Source organism: Cetorhinus maximus, chromosome 8, assembly GCF_964194155.1.
Source record: "Cetorhinus maximus chromosome 8, sCetMax3.hap1.1, whole genome shotgun sequence".
Lineage (NCBI taxonomy): Eukaryota > Metazoa > Chordata > Chondrichthyes > Lamniformes > Cetorhinidae > Cetorhinus > Cetorhinus maximus.
Window position 1 is genome coordinate 18950361 of NC_135886.1, and position 24370 is coordinate 18974730.

A 24370-nucleotide genomic window follows, 5' to 3' on the forward strand; every position below is an offset into this window, starting at 1 on the left:
GATGTTCCTTTTCAACCGACCATTTTGGCCAAACATTTAGTCACCTGTCCTAACATCTCTGTGGTTCGCTGTGAAGTTTTGTTTGACAATGTTCCTGTGAAGCACCTTGGGGTATTTTACTGTGTTAAAAGTGCTGTATAAATGCAAGTTGTCCCATTTTTTTTTTTCACCCATCCCCACCCCCACCCTCGCAGTACCTCTCAGCAATGCAACTCCGAAGATCCTCCAAGGACCCTGACGATGCACCTCTGACCCTATGGGCAATGTGCCATTGAGTGGTTTGAAACCTGGCTTGTTTTGTGCTACCCAGTCTGTGCAGTGAGGCAGGAAAAAGAAATCTTCTCAGTGCCTCTAGGTCAGAAAAGCTCAGCACCACCTTCACGAGGGCCACTGGGAATGGGCAATAAATGAAAGAACAATTTAAAAAATAAAGATCCAGCTGCAGATTTGTGCCCAGTGACCCATGGAGAAGGTTGCTTTGTGAGTGCTCCGAGGGCAAGATTGAGCTCGCTTGCGGTGCTCCTGTGCTTGGACAGTTCAGTGTCCAGGGCCACACGAAGCATGGGGGCTGGACAGGGCTAAATGAGGGCCGCTGTGGTGAGACCGCACTCCAGCCCGTAGTAGGTAACACCTTCAAATGGGAAGGGATCACGGGAAAAGTTCAGGTTGGAAAAGGACCGGAAAAAAAATTTAAGTAATCCCAGATCTGGGATTTTGCGCAGGATGCCATTCACAAAGGCCCTTATTAGCTGAATTGGAATAAAGTTGTAAGGAAGAGACCCTAAATTACCAGTCGGGCAAGCATAGTTTAATGAAACTGGGAGACGCCCACGTTCCAGGAAGTCAGGAATCCCCGCAGAAAAGCGGCAGCCAAAAATAACCCAAATCGTTCTGCATGTTTTTATCGTTCCACTAGGTGGCAGCAAGTTAACACATGCATTGGAAATATCAGCATTTGGTACTGTTGAACCTCCCTAAAATAAATCAGTTCATTGGGTCTCTCTCTTTAATTAACCATTCACTGCTTCAGTGCAGGTTCCAATTTTGCTCGAATTGTTCCAGCATCATTTCTGTCTGTAAGACTCTCCTCCTTTACGCTGGGCTGAAGAAGAACTTTCTGTTGCTATCACCGGCTGTGGAGAGGTGTCCCCCTCCATTCCTTTTTCCCCAAATAAATATTCCATATCCCCTCCAAAAATAAGCGAACGTCTGTATGCAGCTTATTTAATGTATCTACGCAGTGTGTCTGAAAATCTCCCAGTACATCAAACAGCAAAACTTGTTTTTTTTTTAAGCTCTTCACCCAGTTCTATTGTTTTAGGGACCAACATGGAACTTGAGAAGCCATTGCTGGTCTTTACTGTGCACCCATGTGTTCAAATAACCGCCTGCATTACAGCAGGGCAGCTCTGTCTCAGTCTACCCAGTTTCCCTGCCCACTGTGTAAATAACCTTGTTAACATTGACCCAGAAGCGGCCGTCAAAACAACAGCGAATTTAAAGGCACTCGCCATGAGCCATGTGCAAATCGTCTATAAGCTTGTGGTGAGGAAGAGAGAGCCTGTGAATTGCAAATAGCCTCCAGTTAGCGGAAGGTATGTGCCAGCCTGCGGTTAACTGTGTGAAATGGCAGCTCGCTATCTGCTTCCCTGGCAGCTTGGTGAAGCTGCTGCTTTTACACATTCAATGCCAATGAAATGAGCCACAGAAAGTTAGAGCTGGCACTTAACAGCATAAGTACTGTTTTTTTTTAAAGATGAGATTTATGTTCTTGCAACCTCTCTGGCCCAGAAAGGGAGCAGTGGGCCATTGCGAGCTCCAATGACTGATCAGTTTTGTTATTGTAGCTGATGTTTTTAAAAACAGCAGAATGCTGTATTTTGTGCATGTAAGTACAGCTTCACATTGTGGCTAGCACCTATATGCAGTGACTAGAAGGTGTCGATGCCTCACTGCAGTAACTGGTGACACAGCCAAGCTGGGAATCCAGGTCAAAAAGTGTATGTATACTTGAGCACTTAGGATGGGATTCTTTGTCTGATATTCCTAATCAATAATAGTGTGCCTGGCCTAGCTGATGGTGAGTATCAGACAGGATCTGGATTCAAGCGTTGGATCCCGGCTGGAACTGTCATGCTCCAGTGTCTTAGTGACTACTAGAAAGTTGTTGCTTTTCTGTAAACCCTTTCTGTGGAGCCAGTCACCCATTAGACACCTCAGAACTTGCTCTGTTAGTCAGTGTAGGACTCTGAGCTGTTCAGTCAAGCCACCTGTTGAACTTGTGGAAGCTGCTAATGTGCCATTTTCAATAAAACTGGTTCTCTCCAGTTGCTGGACTGGGTAAATCCAACACAGTGACTGTGATTGTTACCCAGCTGTATGACATCTATTAGAGCAAGTGTAAACTGTAGCTCAGTTGGCTGCACTCTCACCTCCTGAGTCAGAAGATTGTGGGTTCAAGTCCTGCTTAAGAGACTTAGGCACATAATTTAGGCTGACACTTCAGAACTGAGGGAGTGCTGCACTGGTTGAGGTGCTGTTTTTTGGATGAGGTGATAAATTGAAGCCCCATCTATCCCCTTGAGTGATTGTAAAAGATCCCTTGGCACTATTCAAAGAAGAACAGGAGAGTTCTCCCTACGTGTGGCCAATATTTATTCCTCAACGAACATCATTGAAACAGATTATTGGTCACTTATCCCTGGGACCTTGCTGTGCACAAACCAGCTGCTGTGTTTCCCAACATTACAACAGTGACCAGCTACATAAAGTGCTTCAGGACATCCTGAGATTGTGAAAAGTTCTGCTATGTAAAGGGAAGTTCATCCTTTAACATAGGAGCTTTTCAGGACAATGCCATAAGACCATAAGACATAGGAGCATAAATTAGGCCATTCGGCCCATCGAGTCTGCTCCGCCATTCAATCATGGCTGATAAGTTTCTCAACCCCATTCTCCTGCCTTCGCCCCGTAACCTTTGATCCCCTTACCAATCAAGAACCTATCTATCTCGGTCTTAAATACACTCAATGACCTGGCCTCCACAGCCTTCTGTGGCAATGAATTCCGTAGCTTCACCACTCTCTGGCTAAAGAAGTTTCTCCTCATCTCTGTTCTAAAAGGTCTTCCCTTTACTCTGAGGCTGTGTCCTCGGGTCCTAGTCTCTCCTACTAATGGAAACATCTTCCCCACGTCCACTCTATCCAGGCCTTTCGGTATTCTGTAAGTTTCAATCAAATCCCCCTCATCCTTCTAAACTCCATCAAGTATAGACCCAGAGTCCTCAAACGTTCCTCATGTGTTAAGCCTTTCATTCCTGGGATCGTTCTCGTGAACCTCCTCTGGACCCTCTCCAGGGCCAGAACATCCTTCCTGAGATACGGGGCCCAAAATTGCTCACAATATTCTAAATGTGGTCTGACCAGAGCCTTATAAAGCCTCAGCAGCACATCCCTGCTTTTATATTCTAGTCCTCTCGAAATAAATGCCAACATTGCATTTGCCTTCCTAACTACCAACTCAACCTGCAAGTTAACCTTAAGAGAATCCTGTACTAGGACTCCCAAATCCCTTTGCACTCCAGATTTCTGAATTCTCTCCCCATTTAGAAAATAGTCTCTGCCTCTATTCTTCCTACCAAAGTGCATGACCTCACATTTCCCCACATTGTATTCCATCTGCCACTTCTTTGCCCATTCTCCTAACCTGTCCAAATCCTTCTGCAGCCTCCCTGCCTCCTCAATACCACCAGTCCCTCCACCTATCTTTGTATCATCTGCAAACTTAGCCAGAATGCCCTCAGTTCCTTCATCTAGATCATTAATGTATAAAGTGAAAAGTTGTGGTCCCAACACTGACCCCTGCGGAACTCCACTAGTCACCGGCCGCCATCCTGAGAAGGACCCCCTTATCCCCACTCTCTGCCCCTGCCAGACAGCCAATCTTCTATCCATGCTAGTACCTTGCCTCTAACACCAAGGGCTCTTATCTTACTGAGCAGTCTCCTGTGCGGCACCTTGTCAAAGGCATTCTGGAAGTCCAAGTAGATAACATCCATTGGCTCTCCTTTGTCTAACCTACTCGTTACCTCCTCAAAGAATTCTAACAGATTTGTCAGGCATGACCTCCCCTTGATGAAACCATGCACTTCCAAGTATTCTGAAATCTCATCCTTAATAATGGACTCCAAAATCTTACCAACGACTGAGGTCAGGCTAATCGGCCTGTAATTTCCCATCTTTTGCCTCACTCCCTTCTTAAACAGGGGGGTTACATTAGCGATTTTCCAGTCCTCTGGGACCCTCCCTGACTCCAGTGATTCCTGAAAGATCACCACTAACGCCTCCACTATCTCTTCAGCTATCTCCTTCAGAACTCTGAGGTGTAATCCATCTGGTCCAGGTGATTTATCCACCTTCAGACCTTTCAGTTTTCTTAGCACCTTCTCCTTGGTAATGGCCACCATACTCACCTCTGCCCCCCGACTCTCTTGAACTTTGGGGATGTTACTCGTGTCTGCCTCCGTGAAGACTGATGCAAAGTACCTATTCAGTTCCTCCGCCATTTCTTTGTTCCCCACTGCTACTTCTCCAGCGTCATTTTCCAGCGGCCCAATGTCCACTTTTGCCCCTCTCTTACCCTTTATATATCTAAAAAACTCTTGCAATCTTCTTTTATATTACTGGCTAGTTTACCCTCATATTTAATCTTCTCCTTCCTTATTTCTTTTTTAGTTGTCCTCTGTTGGTCTTTGTAGGCTTCCCAATCCCCTGGTTTCCCACTGCTCTTCGCCGCATTGTATGCTTTCTCTTTAGCTTTTATGCTGTCCCTGACTTCCCTGACTTCCCTTGTCAGCCATGGTTGCTTCCTCCTCCCTTTAGTATGCTTCTTCTTCCTAGGGATGAATTTTTGCTGTGTCTCCCAAATTAGTCCCAGAAACTCCTGCCATTGCTGTTCCACTGTCTTTCCTGTTAGGCTCAACTCCCAGTCAATTCTGGCCAGCTCCTCATTCATGCCTCTGTAGTTGCCTTTATTCAACTGTAATACCGTTACATCTGATTCCAGCTTTTTCCTCTCAAATTGCAGGGTGAATTCTATCATATTATGGTCACTTCCTCCTAAGGGTTCCTTCACCTGAATGCAGAACTCATTCATTGAGAATGAACAACCATTTTGAGAGTGGGATGTGGTGGGATAAGGCAGGGGGGGGAGCGAGGAGAGATATAAAATTATCTGCATATTCAAAATCATTCTGAAGCTTCATTTCGCTGAAAGGAGATTTGAAACTTTACTGATGGACCACTAAGACCCAAATGTATTAATTTTATTCTGAGTATTTAACAATGTCACATTTTATAGAGTGAACATGCTGTAGATTCATTCACATGATCACCAATGGAAATTAGCTTTGTTTGCTGACTGTTAATTATAACAGCAAGTGATGTACCACAGAACACTAAAATAGTAATACTCTGCGGCTAGTATACCTCACTCATGCCTTCCGTGTAGCCTGACCTCTCTGTTGCCTCTGACCAGTGCAGACACTTGTGCAGCACGGGAACAATGACCTACATTTTTGGCAAGGAGGACACCCAATCGACAGAGGAAGTAGACAGTAGTTACTTCAGGTTTTTGCAGGTCTTTGAAGAACTTGGAAATTGAGAAATGCCTTTAATTTTGCACAAGTTAACGCAGGGTGCAGCTTGAAATAGTGGAGTCGTTCCTGCTTGCTTAACGTGTTGAAACCTGCGCGTTGTATAAGGAGAGAGTGAACAATATTTCACCAGCCGAGGCTCCTGAGAGGTAAAAGATGTCACCAATAACGTCATCTTTAGACTGTTTTGGATAGTTTCTGGGAAGTGTTACCACATTGATCTTATTTTTTTTTAAAAAAAAAACATTGTTTCCAGGATTATTTGCATATTGGGAAAGGATATTGGGAACTCAGGTGGGCTTCGACTTCTAAAGGTGTTGCACAGCTTAAATGAGACATTTCCTCTATAAAACTTTCCATTCAACCATGCTGAAACTGTTCCTTTTTCTGAGTAGCGTAGTGAATAGATTAGTGGACTAGTAAATTCCATGGCACTGTTTGAAGGAGATTGTGGAGTTCTCCTGGGATCTTGGTCACCATTCCTTCCCAAACTCTGCCAAGAGCAGACGATCTGGCCATTAATTCACTTGCTGTTGTGGAGTCTTGCTGTACACAAATTGGCCGCTGCGTTTGCCCACATAACAATAGTGATTACACTTTAAAAGCAGCTCATTGGTAAGGAAAAGCTTTGGAACATGTCAAGGAGGTGGAAGGTGTTAAGCAATTAATGACCAGACGGAAGATTGAGTAAGGCATAGTCAGGAACTAGCTGCGTACTTGTACTGCCCGTTTAATGCAGGCAAGCCCTGTGTTTTCCCGTGGTTTATTTAGCGAGTTGGTATTGGTTCCCTGTAGGGGAATATAAAATGCATGTAAAACAATTAGGCACTGATGCTGTTAGAAACATTTCACATGACATCTTGTCTGATCCGTGACCAAATTGGTGTCTCAAACCATACCCGTTGTATAGCTCAAAATATTTGATTCCAAACAGTTTCCCACCCTTCTCCCCAGCCACAACTGAATTGCAAAGCCAAAAATTGCTTGCAGCCGACACCAGATTTTAGTGAAAAGTGGATGTATCACTTTTTTGCCCAAATTACTCTTGGCAGCAAAATTTATATTCTCAAACAGGCATAATATGAAAATTCACTTGACCACCTGGTCTGCTTTATTGGTGTACTGATAGAAACTTGATTATGAAAGTCTCACACAGGCAATGTTTATGCCATTGAGACCCCATTGATAACCGTGAAACCCTGGCAAGCTGCCTGAGAAAAGTTTTCTGCTGAATTGACCATGTATACAACAGGACTTAACACCCAACAATGCCGTGCTTGGATACTGTGAGCATTTCTGTGATCCACACTGCTTGAAAAAATTGCACAGATAATGCTAAACATGAGCTGTTGTTCTGCACTGCTACCTTCAGCTTCTAACAAGGAGTGGTGGGGCAGAGGAGTCGTGCCCTGGTGAACAGAAAGTATCCAAGTTCACTCAGGGACCTGACCTGTTCAAACTTGTTGGTGATGAGCGGTATGTGGTGTTGTAAATTGGGAAAACCTTTCCTTTAAGCATACCTGGCCTTGATGTTCAATCACATGAACAGGAAGTTGCAAATGCTACTTTATCATCATGCTTCTGTAAAGGGGATTCTTCAATAAACTTCAGGAAAAGTCTATACTGGAACACGATTGAGCAATGTCTTACTCATAAATCATAGGGACTAATGATCTAAACTCCCAAGTTTCTCTGCACTGCTAAGTCATGAATGACATGATTTCACGTGCTGCATTACACGCGTTGATACATCTGCCAGCTCAGTGCCTCTAACGATAGTTTCATGGGCAGAAATTGTGTTTTCCAATGTGGTGCTAATATTTGCTGTAGGGTCACAGGAGAGAAATAACCTGTGCATTAGTGTTGTCTACATCAGTAGAGGGCTTTCTCCCTGCCATCATGTTGGCGTCAGGAACTGCTTTGCTCAGGTTGGCATTAATCTGGTTGCGCTGCTTGCTGGGGTACTAACTGATAGCCATGGTGTAGTGGAGCCAACCTCTCACTCTTGAGTTCCTGACCTGTGCTTCTCGTGTAGTAGCACAGCTATGAACAGACGCAGGTGCCTCGCAGCAATGGAGCAGTTGGCAAAATCAGGTGTGGAGCCTTCACTGGATTGCTTTCATATGTGTGTCCTTGACCAATAAAATCATTTTTGTCTAGATTTCTATTTTCTCACCAGTGTTCATTGAGGATATGCTAGTACAGATGTGTGTGTGTGTCTCTTTGTGTGTGTGTTTCTCTGTGTGTAAATTCCCACTGTAAATAAAAGCTAAATCAGGAATGACTCATAGCCAAAATGAATGGCTTACACCAGGATTATGAGTGTTTTAACTTAACTTCATTCAAAATATCCATCCTACTGAGTTGTGTTATAATTATAGTAGATCCTGTTCTAAAGTTTTTTTTTGAATGCCCATCGGCTAACCTGTTGACATTCTGATTAAAATGTTTACTTCATATTGTTCCTGTAGCTTAGTGAGTAAGAACACTACCCACTGTAGTGTTGATGCACATAAACCCCTCACTCGTTAGCAGTAGATCATATTTACCAAAAGATTGCAGATCTGGTTCCCTCTCTACTCTGAGCCAGTTGATGTGGTAAGTAACTGACCTTGGCATCGCCAAATTAGGAAGGAGGAACATCAACCGGAGCTTCTGATTCTGATTATTATTCACTCATTTGGGCCAGTAAAAGTCTTTATGTTGTCGTGTCGAGCAAAGACAAGATTGGGTTTGACTGTGATGTGTCCATATCGTGGAATGGTACAGCACAGAGGAGGCCATTCAGCCCATCATGTCTATGCTGGCCTTCGGTAGAGCTATTCATTTAATCCCACTCCACTGCCCTCTCATTGTAGCTCTAATTTTCTATTCCCTTCAAGTATTTATCCAATTCCGTTTTGAATATTAGTATTGAATTGTCTTTGACCAACATATTAGGTAGTCCATACCAGATCACAACAACTTACTGCCTTCTTTTAATTAAAAAAAAGTTTGCTTCATGTCACCTCTGGCTCCTTTGCCAAAGAATCCACCAAACCTGTTCATCTGGTTTGCATATGATCTGCTAGTTAGATGGGATGCCAGAGAAACATCAGTCCCCCAGCGTGAGTTGGTGCATTTAATAGAAAGAGAGAAAATTTAAAAAATAAATCAAGAAAAAACTTGCTCTGAATTTCCACAGCTGTGATGAAGATACCTTTCTTTCATTTGAAACCTTATGGAAATAGAACGCTTCCCCTCAGGAAAGAATTGCCCTAGTTTCCGATATGTAGTGTTACGATCCACGTTGAGCCCTGTAACTTCTAAAAGAATCCCCAGGGAGCCAACAGAAAGAAAACCGACAGGCAAAATTCCACTGCTGTATCAAATGACTAAAATCAATATAATTCAAATATTAATTAGCAGGCAAAGGATATCTCAAACAAAGCGGTAAATTTCACTTTAAATAGTTGATGTAGCCAAGATGCACCTCGTGTAGTTACGAGCACCTTCACTACTTCCTGCACAAATGTGGGTCCATGTGCAATCTCAGTCTTTCCAACTTGGCCTTGACTTTTAGGACTTCCACTTCCCACTCGATCGTTTCAGCCCTTGAGTTGCACTCACCAGCAGCCAAGTTCTATCTGAAGTCCCTGGACATGGTTAACACCGACAAGGCGCATGTCTGCAAACCCTCTCTCAATCAGGTCATGACAGTCTTGATGGCACAGAACCCCCAGAAACTCTCCTCCCTGAACCCTTCAGAAGCTCTGGTGGGCTCTGGCAACTCTGGCTCTGCAGCAAGTGCTTTTTATTGTACCAGCAACACTCCCATCCTGTGACGTGCCACAACGAGAGTACCCTCCACATGCTTGTCCTTGCAGCCAGAGAGATGTCATCCACACTAGATAATTTATCCAAGGAAAACCAATCAATTCCACCCCTGACGAATCCCTTGCCTTCAGTGAAAACCTTATTCAGACCGAGGTTATAATTTAAGTATGGCCCCAAAGAATTAAAGAATGTAAGGAATAGGAGCAGGAATAGGCTGTCCCCTCGAGCCTGGTCCCGCCATTCAATAAGATCATGGCTGATCATCTATCTCAAGTCCACTTTCCTGTCCCATCCCCATATTGCTTGATTCCATTAGTGTCCAAAGGCTTATTGATCTCGCTCTTGAATATATTCAATGACTGAACATTCACTGCACTCTGGGTTAGAGTGTTCTAAAGATCTGAGCAGGAATTGAGCAATTGATGCCAGTTTTACACTGGAACAGCTATTGCATCAACCCTGGGGTTGCCTGGAGACAGTACACTGTATGAGGGCCCATTAAGCAGGACCATCAATGACAATGATTTAAAAATTGGCACAGTCCAAAATACGCCACTGTGAATCAAAGAGGTAGCAACAGAAAAGCAGAATAGGAAATGCTTTTTCTTTCTGTGGGAAAAAAACATGCATTAAATTTTCATGCTTACCAAAATGCTACAAGAAATCTATAGTTAGCACAATGCACACTAAAAATGCTGCCATTCAGATTATTAGAAATTAGTTAAATTGGTCACCTTGAAGACTAACTGCTCTTTGGATCTATGTTCCAAACCAGCCTTCACACCATTACTCCCATGTGGTTTACATTGCTTGTGAATCTTGTATAATCACATACCACAGATAACAGCAGAAATAGTCACTGCATTTTGTCACAGCACGGGCCACAATGTGAATTTCCTGTCCTAAAAAAAGGGCTGCTCAGTTATGCTCGAGCTTTACCCGAATCCCTTCAGATACACCCTTTAGAGTTGGTTCAATGAGTGAATTAATTGTGTTTCTTGGCTGCATTGGTGATGCATTCCAATCAAGTATCTCTGATATAAAGCTAATTTCTTTATAAAGATACTGCTTTCTTCAATGAAAGCAATCTTCAATAAGAGTACCTGGAGGTGATTGGTGAGTTTTTTACTTTGGCTAGATCAGGGGCCAGTCTTAAGTTTATTTCTGATAAGTTTAGATATTTGCCTCATCAATTGGACACCTCAGTCCCATCAAATGTACATCCCGTGCCATGTGGGGACTTAAAGGATGCTTCTTGTGTCCTGGACAAATGTGCGGAAAGTATTAGGTAGGCAAATTGCTGAGAACTCCAGAAACAATAAAACCCTAATAGTAAGGGATTCCTACCACCCCAAATATTAACTGAGATAAAATCAGTGTGAAAGGTATAGAGGGCAAAATATTCTTAAAATACATTCAGGAGAACTTTGTTTTGCCAGTATGTACAGCAAGGAAGGGGCAGTTCTGGATTTAGTTTTAGGAAATCAAGCTGGTCAAGTGTGAGAGCCTTTTTGGGGTATTATTGTAATTCAGTTAAATTTACCATATTTTGGAAAAAGACAAAGACCGAGAGTTAAAGTTTCATATTGGGGAAAGGCTAATTTGACTAAGCCCTGATGCGATTTGGTAAAAGTGGCCTGGAAACAGTTACTTGAAGGTAAATTCGTATCAGAGCAATGGGAGGTATTGAAGGATCAACACTGGTTCAATGAAGAGTGCAGGAGGGCATGCCAGGAGGAACACCAGGCATACCTAAAAATGAGGTGTCAACCTGGCAATGCTATAATACAGGACTATTTGCATGCTAAACAGCATAAGCAGCAAGTGATAGAGCTAAGCGATCCCACAACCAATGGATCAGGTCTATGCTCTGCAGTCCTACCACATCCTGTCGTGAATGGTGATGGACAATTAAACAACTCACTGGAGGAGGAGGCTTCTCAAATATCCCCATCCTCAATGATGGAAGAGCCCGGCACAGCAGTGCAAAAGATAAGGCTGAAGCATTCGCAACAATCTTCAGCAAGAAGTGCAGAGTGGATGATCCATCTCAGCCTCCTCTGGAGGTCCCCAGCATCACAGTTGGCAACCTTCAGCTAGTTCAATTCACTCCATGTGATATCAAGAAATAGCTGAAGGCACTGGATTCTGCAAAGGCTATGGGCCCTGACAATATTCCGGCAATAGTACTGAAGACTTGTGCTCCAGAACCCGCTGCGCCCCTAGCCAAGCTACAACACTGGCATCTACCCGGCTATGTGGAAAATTGACCGGGTATGCCCTGTACACAAAATCCAACCTGGTCAATTACTGCCCCATTAGTTAACCCTCAATCATTAGCAAAGTAATGGAAGAGGTCATCAACAGTGTTATCAAGCGGCACTTGCTTAGTAATAATCTGCTCACTGATGCCCAGTTTGAGTTCCTCCAGGGCCACTCAGCTCCTGACCCCATTACAGCCTTGGTTCAAACATGGACAAAAGAGCTGAACTCCTAAGGTGAGGTGAGAGTGACTACCTTTGACATCAAGGCAGCATTTGACCAAGTGTGGCATCAAGGAGTCCTAGCAAAACTGGAGTCAATGGGAATCGGGGGGAGAAAACTCTCCACTGGTTGGAGTCATACCTAGCACAAAGGAAAATGGTTGTGGTTGTTGGAGGTCAGTCATCTGAGCTCCAGGACATCACTGCAGTAGTTCCTCAGCGTAGTGTCTTAGGCCCAGCCATCTTCAGCTGCTTCATCAGCGACCTTCCTTCCATTGTAAGGGATGTTCACTGATAATTGAACAATGTTCAGCACCATTCATGATGACTCAGACGCTGAAGCCACCCATGTTCATATACAGCAAGACCTGGGCAATATCCAGGCGTGAGCTGACGAGTGGCAAGTAGCATTCATGCCACACGTGTCAGGCAATGACCATCTCCAACAAGAGAGTATCCAACCATTGCCCCATGATGTTCAATGACATTACCATCACTGAATCCCCCACTATCAAATCCTGGGAGTTACCATTGACCAGAAACTGAACTGGACTAGCCACGTAATAGCTTCAAGAACAGGTCAGAGGCTAGGAATCGTGTGAAGAGTGACTCACCTCCTGACTCCCCAAAGCCTGTCCACCATCTACAAGGTACAAGTCAGGAGTGAATTGGAATACTCCCCACTTGCCTGGATAAGTGCAGCTCCCACAACACTGAAGAAGCTGGACACCGTCCAGGACAAAGCAGTCTGCTTGATTGGCACCACATCCACAAACATTCACACCCCCCACAACCGACGCGCAGTAGCAGCAGTGTGTACCATCTACAAAATGCACTGCAGGAATTCACCAAGGCTCCTTAGACAGCACCTTCCAAACCCATGACCACTACCATCTAGAAGGACAAGGGCAGCAGATAGATGGGAACACCACCACCTGGAAGTTCCCCTCCAAGTCACTCACCATCCTGGTTTGGAAATATATCGCAGTTCCTTCATTGTCGCTGGGTCAAAATCCTGGAACTCCCTTCCTAACAGCACTGTGGGTGTACCTACACCACATAGACTGCAGCGGTTTAAGAAGGCAGCTCACCTCCACCTTCTCAAGGGCTACTAGGGATGGGAAATAAATGCTGGCCCAGCCAGTGAAGCTCACATCCCATGAATGAATTAAAAAAAGAGAGGGTTCAGAGCAAATATGTTCCAAGAAAGATATGTTCCAAGAAAGAAAAAAGGTGAGCCCTAAATATAAACCCCCCTGGATGTCAAAGAGCCTCCAGAGTAGGATAAGGATAAAAAGGGAAACTTTATGGTAATACTGAAAGCCCAATACTGCAGAAAGCTGAGAGAAGAATAATAAGAACAGGGGTGAAAATGAGGCTGAAACTACGAGAGCAAAGAGAGGGCATGTTTAAATACATGAAGAACAAGAAGATAACTAAGGAAAGAGCAGGGCTGATTGGAAACCAGACAAGTAACTTGTGTGTGGAAGTGGAAGACATGTGCATGGTTCTGAATGAATATTTTGTCTGACTTCACAAAAGAGGGGGACAATGCAGACATTGTAGTTTAAGAAGAGAGTGAAATATTGGACGGCATAAACAGAGGAAATATTAAGGGGTTTAACATCTTTGAAAGTGGATGAACTTTGAAATTGGATGAATTGTCAGGCCTGGATTAAATGTTATCCCAACCTGCTAAGAGAGGCAAGTGAGGAATTAGTGGAGGATCTGAGCATTGTTTTCCAATCCTCTCTGGCTACTGGCATGATGGCAGAGGGCTCCTAACGTTATACTGTTGTTTGACGAGGGAAGAAGGGACAGACCAAGTAATTACAACCAGCCAACTTAACCTTGATGGTGAGCGAATTAATCAAAAATTCTGAGGGACAACACAAATTGTCATTTAGAAAAGAACAGATGAATTAAGAATAGTCAGCATGGATTTGTTAAAGGAAGGTCATGTCTGGTTAACTTGATTGATTTTTTTGAAGACGTAGCGAGAGTCGATGAGTGTGTCGTCCATTTGATCTTATCTACATGGATTTTAGCAAGGCTCTTGACAAGATCTCACATCACTGACTGGTCAGAAAAATAAAATGCCATGGGATCCAAGGGCAAGTGTCAAACTGAATCCAAAATTGGCTCAGTAACAGAAAGCATAGATTAATGATGTTTGTGACTGGAAGGCTGTTTCTTGTAGCGTTCCAAGGGGCTTAGTACTATGTTCCTTACTTTTTTGTGGTACATACCAATGACTTAGACTAATATAGGGGGCACAACCTAAGAAGTTTGCAGATGATACAAAAATCGGACATGTGGTTGATAGTGTGGAAGAAAGCTGTAGACTGCAGGAAGATATCAATGATCAGGTGGGCAGAAGAGTGGCAAATAAAATTCAATCTGGAGAAGTGAGGCATTTGGGAGGGCAAAGAAGGCAAAAAAAATACACAATAAGTGGTAAGACACTGATAAGCATAGAGCAACCTTGGAGTACATGTTCACAGATCCCTGAAAGCAGCAGAATTAGGTGATTAAGAAGGCAAACGGAATACTTTCCCCTATTAGCTGAGGCATAGAATATAAGAGCAGGGAGGTTATGCTAGAAGTGCATTAAACACTGGTTAGGATACAGTACTGTGTACAGTTCTAGTCACTGCATTACAGGAAGGATGTGATCATAGAGTACTGAGGAGATTAATAGGATAAAACTGGGAATATTGACTTTTAGCTAAGAGGAAAGATGCAATTTAATTGTGTACAGAATTATGAGGGGCCCAGATACAGTGGATGGGGATAACCCATTTCCATTAGTAGAGAGGTCAATAGCCTTGGGGCAGAGATAGAAAGGAATTGGTCAAAGGATTAGAAGGGAGTTGAGAATTGTTTTCACCCCGAGCGTGCTGGGTATATGGAACTCACTGTGTGAATGGGTGGCCAAGGCAGAAACCCCCATCACGTTTTTAAAAAATTCTTAGGTATGCACTTGAAATGCCATAACTCACAGGGCTATGGACATGGAACTGGAAAGTAAGACTAGGCTATATAGCTCTTTTTGGCTAGCACAGACATGGACACCATGGGCTGAATAGGTTCCTTCTGAGCTGTAAATTGGCTATGTTTTTATTTATTTGGTAACACCAGTGATCAAATGGTATTATGAAGAACTCCTGAAAATTACTTTTTGTACAGTCCAATGTACAATAGCTTCTTTTTTTAAAAAGCACTTCAAATTTTACATTTGGCTGCACTTCTTCATTTGTTTGTTTTTGTTGGCTTTGTCAAGTCTGGGATTGTCATTTACAATATTATTTCAATTGCGTGTTGCTCTCTGAGTGGCGGAGTTTTCTCGGTACTGGTGAGCTCAGTTCCTGGAACATACTGGGAAAACTCCCATGTTGGACCTCGGGGAAATGCAAAACACTTTTTTTTGGGACACTGTTCAAAGATTTGCTGGGGGCACTTTCAGTGAGAGGCAACTTGTACTGATGACAGCATTGATACCTGCTGATATTAAATCATCATGTACAACAATTTAAGAAGCTTATTACTTCAAATGTAGTTTACTATCATCTATACTATATATGTATAATATACTGTATATATACAGTATATACACACTATTATACATATATATGTATAATATAGTGTGCATATATATGTATAATATAGTGTGCATATATATATGTATAATATAGTATATATATATTTTTTATTTATATACATATATATATATATATATATATACACACATATATATATATATCCTCCCTTAACTTTATTCCCCTTTTATAGATGCACCTTAAAAATTACCTCTTCGACCAAGCTTTTGCCCCAATATCCACTTATGTGGCTCTGTGATAAATTTTGTTTGGCAATGCTCCTGTGAAATATCTTGGGAAATTTACACATAGTAAGGTCTCACAAACAATAATTAGATAAATAACCAGTTGACCTGTTTTTGTTGGTGTTAGTTGAGGGAGGAATGTTGGTCCGGACAGCAGGAAACACCCTCTTGAATTATGCAGTGGGACATATCGTGCTCACCTGAGCAGGTAGCTGGGACCAGTGTTCCCTGTAAGCTGCGCAGCAACTCCGAAGGTATTGCATAGACCACTCACGTTCATTGGCCACCTTTAAGATAGAGTGCAAAAAAAATTATAGGTATGGTACAGTTAAATGAACAGACTGCACACATCAAAAAAAAAATTTAAGAGGAGACAATGGATAGGACTTCATTCTAAAGTCTCATTTTAAAAAAAAAAGCACTTTTGATAATGCAGGACTCCCTCAGTACTGCACTGCACTGAAGTATCATTTGAAACTATGCATTCAAAAGCCTGGAGTAGGGAGTGAGCCATAGCTTTCTTTAAAGAAAGGAAACAAATGTAACATTAATACATTTCTTAAAAACAATCCTTCATGAAACTTATGCCATAATTTGATCTGCTTCATAAATGGACATTGTACCTGATTTGGCTTGACTTAACTGGACTGAATCAAAATCCTAGTTTTTAAAAAAAGAAAGATTCACAATAATAGTGGCTTTCATGGTCTCAGGGTGTTCCAAAGTGCTTTTATTATAAACTAAATGTTTTGAAGTGTAGCCATTTCTGTAATGTAGCAAAACTGCCTGCCAGTGTGCACAGCAAGGTCCCGCAAAGAGCAATGTGGTAACCACCAGATGGTTTTCCTGGTGATGTTGGTTCTGGAATAAATACTGGAAATATAAACCAGGGAGAATTCTCCCGCCCTCCTTCACAATAATTCAGTGGGATCTTTATGTCCAGTTGAGATGGCAGACTGGTCCTGGGTTTAAATTCACATTAAAAGAAGGCACCTCTGGCTGACTAGCACCCCCTCAGCACTGCACTGGAGTGTCAGCCTAGATTGTGTGCCGAAGTCTCTGGGGTGCGACTTGAACCCACAACCTTCTGACTCTGAGGCAAGAGTGCTCCCAACTGTGCCACAGCTGATACGTAGTATAAAATAGTAAACTGTGGCGATTTGGAGTGGCTGTATGGCAAAGCATAATGAATGGAACATTTCACTATCTTTAGTTTGAAGCAAATGGTCACAGATTACAGTCTTCGTTGCTGGTCTCGGCTTCACCTGTAGATGCTGGGGCCATGGCTTATGCTAGGTACTTTTTATGGCTTGGTATCATGGAGTCCTTTGACTGAGGATTGTCGCTGTCTCTCTGTTTGCCATTGGGGGAAAAAAAGTAGTTATTGTAGGAAGTAATCCCACTCCAGGAGCATGCAGGATACAGTGAGTGTGAACTATTTCCTGTGAAACAACAATAGCCAATGGGATATTTGTAAGTTAATAATTTGGACGATGAAGATGTACTCACTTTGAGAGTGCATGAGATAAGTGATGTCTGTTTCAGTTTGGTCACATGAGAATGCTTGTGTTGTCGTTTCTGTTGTTTGGGAACTCCGCTGAGTTAAAGAATAAAGCAAATGACCCGTAATCAAGATCTGGTTTTGTTCCGTTCACATAGCACCAATGATATAAATGCCTACGTGGTTTGGGTGTTAAACCTAGACCACTACCTGACACTCTTCCTAAGTATGATAAACAGATTTGAAGTTACAAGATTATGCTGCAAAAATGCTCTGTAATTGTTTCTCAGTGTTGACTTTAAAAAAAAATAACATTTAGAAAATTATTTTGTGGGGAGAAGACATTTTCTACCTGAGATTTTGCATTCAAAGGGTGATGGATGCTTGTAAATGGGTTTTTGTCACTTTTCCATGGTTGTGCTGCTCTCTTAAGTGTGACATGTACTTTCGAAGCCATGGTTAGAAATATAATTCTTCTTGAAAAGAGAACTGACTGGTTGTTATTTCTAAATGTATGGTAAATATGCACCAGTAGCCCAGCACACACAAATACCAGTTATAAATTATATAAATATAATTTCACTGTGCTAATTCATATGAACTGTTTCTTGATGCTTTGGTAATATTGCTACATGATAAATGCATAAAGCAGTCTACAAGTTTTCTATTCTGAAGATATTAAGTGACAGAAGAAATTCTGTATCTTTTCAGAAGTCCTAATATGGAGACGCAAAGGAAGCAAAGTTGTTCAAATGTAAAGTGATCAATAGTGAATTGATTGTTCATTTTACACCTTGCCCAATTTTATTTTCCTTAAACTTTGATGGAAATGAACTGCTGATTAGATCGCTGTGGCCCAGGACCAATTTCAGCCCCAGAGGATGCCCTTTATCCTCAATTCTTTCTCTCTTACATTTCAACATGAAGGACATATCACTGCCAAAGATGCCCACTTCCAGTTCTATCTGTGGGGTTGGCAAATGTGGGGATTCATATTGGGAATGGGGAGTATAATTACTGATGGATCTCCAATGGCTTTTACCCACAACTCATCAGGGAAAAGTAGTATTGATGTTATTTAAGATGGTATAGCTTATGAGCATCTGCATCTTATGCTTTTGAGGATTCGCCTAGTGGTGGGAATATGCAGCTGCAGGCACAATGGCTTGTCACAAATTAAGTGGCTTAAATAAGGAGTGTGTGACTTACCTGGCACTTTTAGCATAGATTTGGAATGCTTTCTTCTCACTCAAACGAAGTGTTTTGGCAGGTACCTCCATAATTCCTCTTTACCTAACCACCACACCCCTACTGTAGTATGTCGATGTACAAACTTACTTTGCCAACAAGTTCACATGAAGATTGGGCATGTGACTGTGTGGTGGGAAGGAGAAGAGACTGTAATTATCTTAAATTACAATGGTATAAATGCCCTTGTCCTTTTTTTCCCTCCTGAGGGCATTGCCCCTGGCTTGGGTAGAGATCTACAAATGCTACATGCCCTCTGGTAGCCATTTTGAGCCGTAGCTATGATGTTAGCTGGCTAATCATCCATGGAGAATATCATAGCTGAGTCAAGTCCAATTCATACCCAACATTTACAGTGGGAAAGTCCAACTTCAATTTGGGTAAGAATGGATCGGAACCAGATAAATTGGAATCAAAGGTTGGAAGGCAAGAATGTAACTGAGCAAAGGGCTATCTTTAAAGAAGAGCGTTTGGGTACGGTGAAGGCATATTCTCACAAAGGGGAAAAATAGGGCAAACAAATCCAGATCTCCCTGGATGACAAAAAAGGCAGAGATTAAGATGGAGAGAAAATGTGCCTATGACATATGCCAGGTGGATGATGCAACCGAGAACCAGGCTGAATATGGAAGGTTTAGAGGGGCATTGAAGAGACAGTGTGAGAAGAGACTGGCAGCTAACATAACATAAAAGGGAATCCAAAAGCCTTATAGGCATATAAATAGTCAAGGGTGGTAAAAGGAGGGCTGGGGCTGATTAGGGACCAAAAAGGGGATTTATGCATGAAGGCAAGGGCATGGCTGAGGTATGACATGAATACTTCACATTTTACCAAGGAAGCACATGCTGCACAGGTGATAGTGAAAGAGGAGGTAATTCAGACACTAGAAGGGTTCAAAACTGTTGAGGAGGTATTGGACAAACTGTCTGTACTTAAAGATAAGGCACCCAGGACCTGATGAGATGCCTTCAAGAATACTAAAGGAAATGAGAATGGAAATTGCAGAGACACTTCCATAATTTTCCAATCTGCCCTAGACTCGGGTGATGCTGAAGAACTGGAGAATTGCAAACGTTAGACCGTTGTTCAAAAAAAGGTCAGATGGCCGCCTTCTGTGGCTGTAACCATTCTACAATTCACACTTTCATAAAAGAACCAGCTATGATGATCAAGAGTGAGTGTTCTGGCCAGATTGTCCACTTTCTAACCTGAGCACTGACTGCAGCTGCAATTTCTACTGAGATCAGATAACTCAGAAAAGGCCTTGGATTGAATTTGGGCCTCCTTGGTTTAGCCACTCACGAGGTGCTCAGTAAGTTGCCAGGGAAGACCCAAGCCCTTGAGGAGAAATGTAGGAATATCTGAATTATTGAACATTCTCTGTATCAAATTCTCTCTTACGTCTGCAACAAATTGAATTAGTATCCATATTTAAATGAAAAACCCTCCTTTGCTTACTGTTACTTTCTCCTCTTCAGATGTTGCAGGACTGTCCAAAAGCCCGGCGAGAGGTTGATCTACACTGGCGAGCATCTGGCTGTACACACATTGTACGAATTGTAGATGTCTATGAGAATCTGTATCAGGGAAGGAAGTGCCTACTTATAGTGATGGAATGGTAAGATCTCCTACAACGAGGTACACCGACTTTTATGAATTTAGTTAAGGGAAATGACATTTATCAGTGAATTAAATCCTGGTTGAAACACGGTCTGGTGGGTGTTCAGATAAAAACAGAAACATGCTTAAGGACTGAAATGAAAAAGCAAAATCTCAGTAAGGCCTTGAATTGTGCTCCAGAAAACCAGTTTAGCAGCAGGTTCTGTCCCTGTAATCTTCTGTCTGCAGAGCTTTTTGGTTGCCTGTGAAAATGAATGGTGTTGAGGACGGGACCTGGAATGAATCCGTTGGTTTCTGCTTGCTCTGCTCTGTCAAAACTCAGGTGTTGAGGAATGAAATACTTGAACCTGGTCTTTTATTCACCTACAAGCTTTTACTTACAGAGACACACTTTACATACCCACCTGCACGGGCAAACAAAGAACCTCTTTTAGTCCGCTCCCATATGCGGGTGTAGGTGAGTTCCCAATTAATAGGATTGCAAAATTTACCATCATGTTGCCTCCTTTTCCTCAGTCTCACAGGCCTCACTAATATCAATCTATATATAGATAATGATCCTTATTGAAGGCACTAAACTAAAGTAATTAACTACAAAATGGAATATGCACTGTTGTGGTATAAAGACGAGACCACTCGAGTCTGAGAGTTTCCAGTTAGCAAATGTTTTATTCAAGCATATGCTGCTTCCACAGTGTGTCTCTCTGATACAAAGGCTGTGTAGCATATTCATATCTTTTTGTTATCACATTTCACTACACTGCCTAGTAAACCTTCCGGTTACATACCTAATGAGCAGAATTATTCAGTCTGCAGATGTCTCTGTTGTCTCACTGGGAAGCCTAGACATACCTCGGTTCTAACACCTCCCTGCCTGTGCTTTTATCACTCTAACATTTGTTTACCCGTCCTGTGAAGGTTATTAAGTTTTATGACTTGTGCTTGCTAGTTGGGTTCCTAGAATACCATACCCATCATGCCTATGTGTTGGCTATATTTCCCATCATGCTTAGAAAGAGCTCTCATGGCTACACTGGTCTACTTTAAAGCTGTTAATGCTCATACTAATTTTGCCTATTCTTAAAGCTGTTAATGCACATCTTAATATCAGTTTTAATATCGAATTATTACTTTACCCCACTTCAGTCCCTCTTTTTGGACACCTGGTCAGGCACTGCCTGGCCCAGGAGGGACATTCCCAAGATCCCCTGCCCTAGAGATCCTACTGGAGTGCGGCGGGCTCTAGGTCTGCCACTCTACTGTTCTCTTACAGCTTTGCCTAAGTCCTACTGACCGAAGCTAAGCCTGGAACCATCATTTAATTAAATTACAAAATCTTTATAAGTGTTCCAGATTTTTGTTTTCCCTGGGAGGGGTGCTTCAGTTGCAGTGGATACTGAGGTATACCCTTTATTAGCCAGCATCACCATCTGTACTGCTTGGGATACCATTAGTCTCTGATAATAGCAAGGACCAAGACTAGCTATTAAGACCACAACAGATGCAACGACTGCTGCCGCTTTCCCTATTTCCCACCCGTTATGCTGCATTCTTGCCATTTTGGCCCGATTATTGGCTGAGTCCTCCAATATTCGAACCTTTCCGGTGGCCAGGTTCACCTGTAACTTTCTGCTCGTAATTGCTTGACTGCTTTGTTCCATAAACTTCCTGGTAGTGATCAGGACCCTTTCCACTGCTCCCTGAGCCACTCGACCCGGGGCGTTGTCAATGTTTAATGTACAGTCTCACCATGGCCAGAATACACAGCCAGTGAGGACCCTGCCTGCAAGGTGAAAGCCCCCCCCCACAATAAAGGAGTCAGTGATTTGTAAGCAGAAAGTGTGGTTATTATCACACTCTAATCCTCCGTGTATGAATCTCGTCCTGCCTGTCAGGAAGCACCACGGCGTAGGGGAGGTTTGGACTGCCTTGAAGGCCTTTTCAAGAGGTTTAACTGACACCATGATGGCAGAATTGTTGCCGATGGGGTTTCAGGATATTACAGGAGCAGATGATGTAATGCTGCGATCCAGTACAACATTCTTGCTATTCTGCCCTGGGACCGTATATCCACAGGATCCTAACTGGCACACCCACCTGTTCTTTACCACTCCCAGGGATTGCAATTTATAGCGCCCTCCGCAATATGTTCCGTTAGTCTGTTCCTGTGTATACTCATCAGAAATGTCTTGGTCTCCCTTGCCTCCTGTCATGGGCTGTGTAACTACTAATTGCTGTCATTCTTTCTGTAAATTGATAAAGTCTAATTTCCCCATAGCCTGATATGTGTCGAGTTGCTGTACCAAATGTTATCTTTAATATCTGACCTAACATTATCTATCAAGCCCCGAACCAGCATGTCACATGCCCTCCCCTTAGACTGTGAGTCAGTCGCATTAATTATTTTTAACCCCTCTAGTATTCCTTCCCCTTGAACTTGTATAGCTGCAGTTTTATTCAGTTTCCTGCACTGTGAACCCCAGTCCCCCTGCGGTGACCCCAGGCCCCCTGCGGTCACCCCAGTCCCCCTGCGGTCACCCCAGTCCTCCTGCGGTCACCCCAGTCCTCCTGCGGTCACCCCAGTCCCCCTGCGGTCACCCCAGTCCCCCTGCGGTCACCCCAGTCCTCCTGCGGTCACCCCAGTCCTCCTGCGGTCACCCCAGTCCTCCTGCGGTCACCCCAGTCCTCCTGCGGTCACCCCAGTCCCCCTGCAGTCTCCTTTGCTACCTGGGAGGCATAAGCGCTGTAACTTTTGTTTTGCTCAATCAGTCAGTAAGACCAGGACGAGGTTGGTCAAATTGTAGATCACCCCCAGCATACCCATTGTAACACCATCTAATATCACTTTGGGTTTCCCGATTCTGATTATCCCATCCAGGGGCGATGACATGGTGGCTGGGCACTTAGTGGGTTTCTGATACCTGCAGGTTGATGAATTAAAGCATCTCGTATCACTACAACCAAGGTGATGACAACCATTTATACATTGCTCTCGACAACATTGTCCTTCTAATCCTGACTCCCAAAAGAAATGGGGGCAGATTAGCCCATCCGACCGTAATGTTCAGTCCTGTGTTGGACACAGATGCCCCCACATGAGCTAATGTTGTACGGTCCCTGTATGTCTACATTTCCATCCGTGTCATTAGTGTCAAAATCAGGGCAACGTTATCTGATTCCGCCTGTTTCCTATTTGATGATATGACCTGAATAACACCATGACTATCGGTAGTGACTCTGAGAATCCAAACACTCGGTTTCCTTATCCACTCTCCACTCCCTCCTTTAGGTAGCTGCATGTATTGTCCTGGATGCACACAGGTGACTTTATTGATGTTCATGGTGGATGCCTCCCATTGCTGCTGTTATTGCTAAAAGGGTGAATACAGCTGCTGCTGCCCTCCAGATTGCCATTACTGAGGATTTGTCTGAAACAAAATAGTTAAACGAGCTGCTGGTTGCTTTTCAGCTGTCAGAAACAGACTATGAGATGTAAGGTTTTACATGTGACCAATGCTTCCAAACATACACATGTGTCACTAGTCATCATTTATCCAGTAAGGTTCTTGCCATCACGGGTAGATCCTGGTCATTCCAGTGACCCCTTAACCATGACCTTATCCCTCACTTCAGGCATGTCCTGGGGGAGCCGGTCCTCCTCACTTCTTTCCTGGTCCGCCGCCACCTGTGGATGTGTCACCTCGAACCTCAATTGCTTAAGCTGCCTACACAACTCTGCAATGCACATTTTTATCCTACCTTGCAATGCCCCAAAATGTTTCCTTACTCTTTAGGCCATATTAACCATTTCATGTCAAAGGAGGTCTCTGTCTCTAGATCTTTGCTTATCTTACCCTGTACGGTTCCAATGTCTCAGGTGGTGGCCAGATTATCAAATTCAGTTCTCATAAAAAATTTGTATATCGTGCCCTCTTTCCCTAACTCTATCTCCTATCCTTAATCATTTCCTCATCCCGTCTTACACGTGCAATAGTTACCATCCCGTTCAGGTTATCTGGAGAGACTTTACAGTCCAATAAAGTATTCTCATAATACTTGTAAAGCAAAAATCAAACATTTCTATTTGATTCCGGGCAATAATATGTTTTGTTTCTTTGTCGTCTTTCCGTTAAACAACATTTTATTTTCTCAAAAGTAACCCACTAGGTTGTGCCTGACTTTATTTTTGACCTTAAAATTAGCC

The 24370-nt window shown here is 43.0% G+C and overlaps 1 protein-coding gene across 1 annotated transcript in view; it reads left to right on the forward strand.

The window, feature by feature from the left end:
• LOC144683484 (MAP kinase-activated protein kinase 2) overlaps positions 1-24370 on the forward strand; it is a 221262-nt gene that overhangs the window by 107937 nt on the left and 88955 nt on the right. Inside the window, exon 2 of the mRNA XM_078546541.1 lies at positions 20025-20164. Within this exon, the coding sequence (XP_078402667.1) occupies positions 20025-20164 (140 nt within the window). The remainder of the gene's footprint in view (positions 1-20024; positions 20165-24370) is intronic.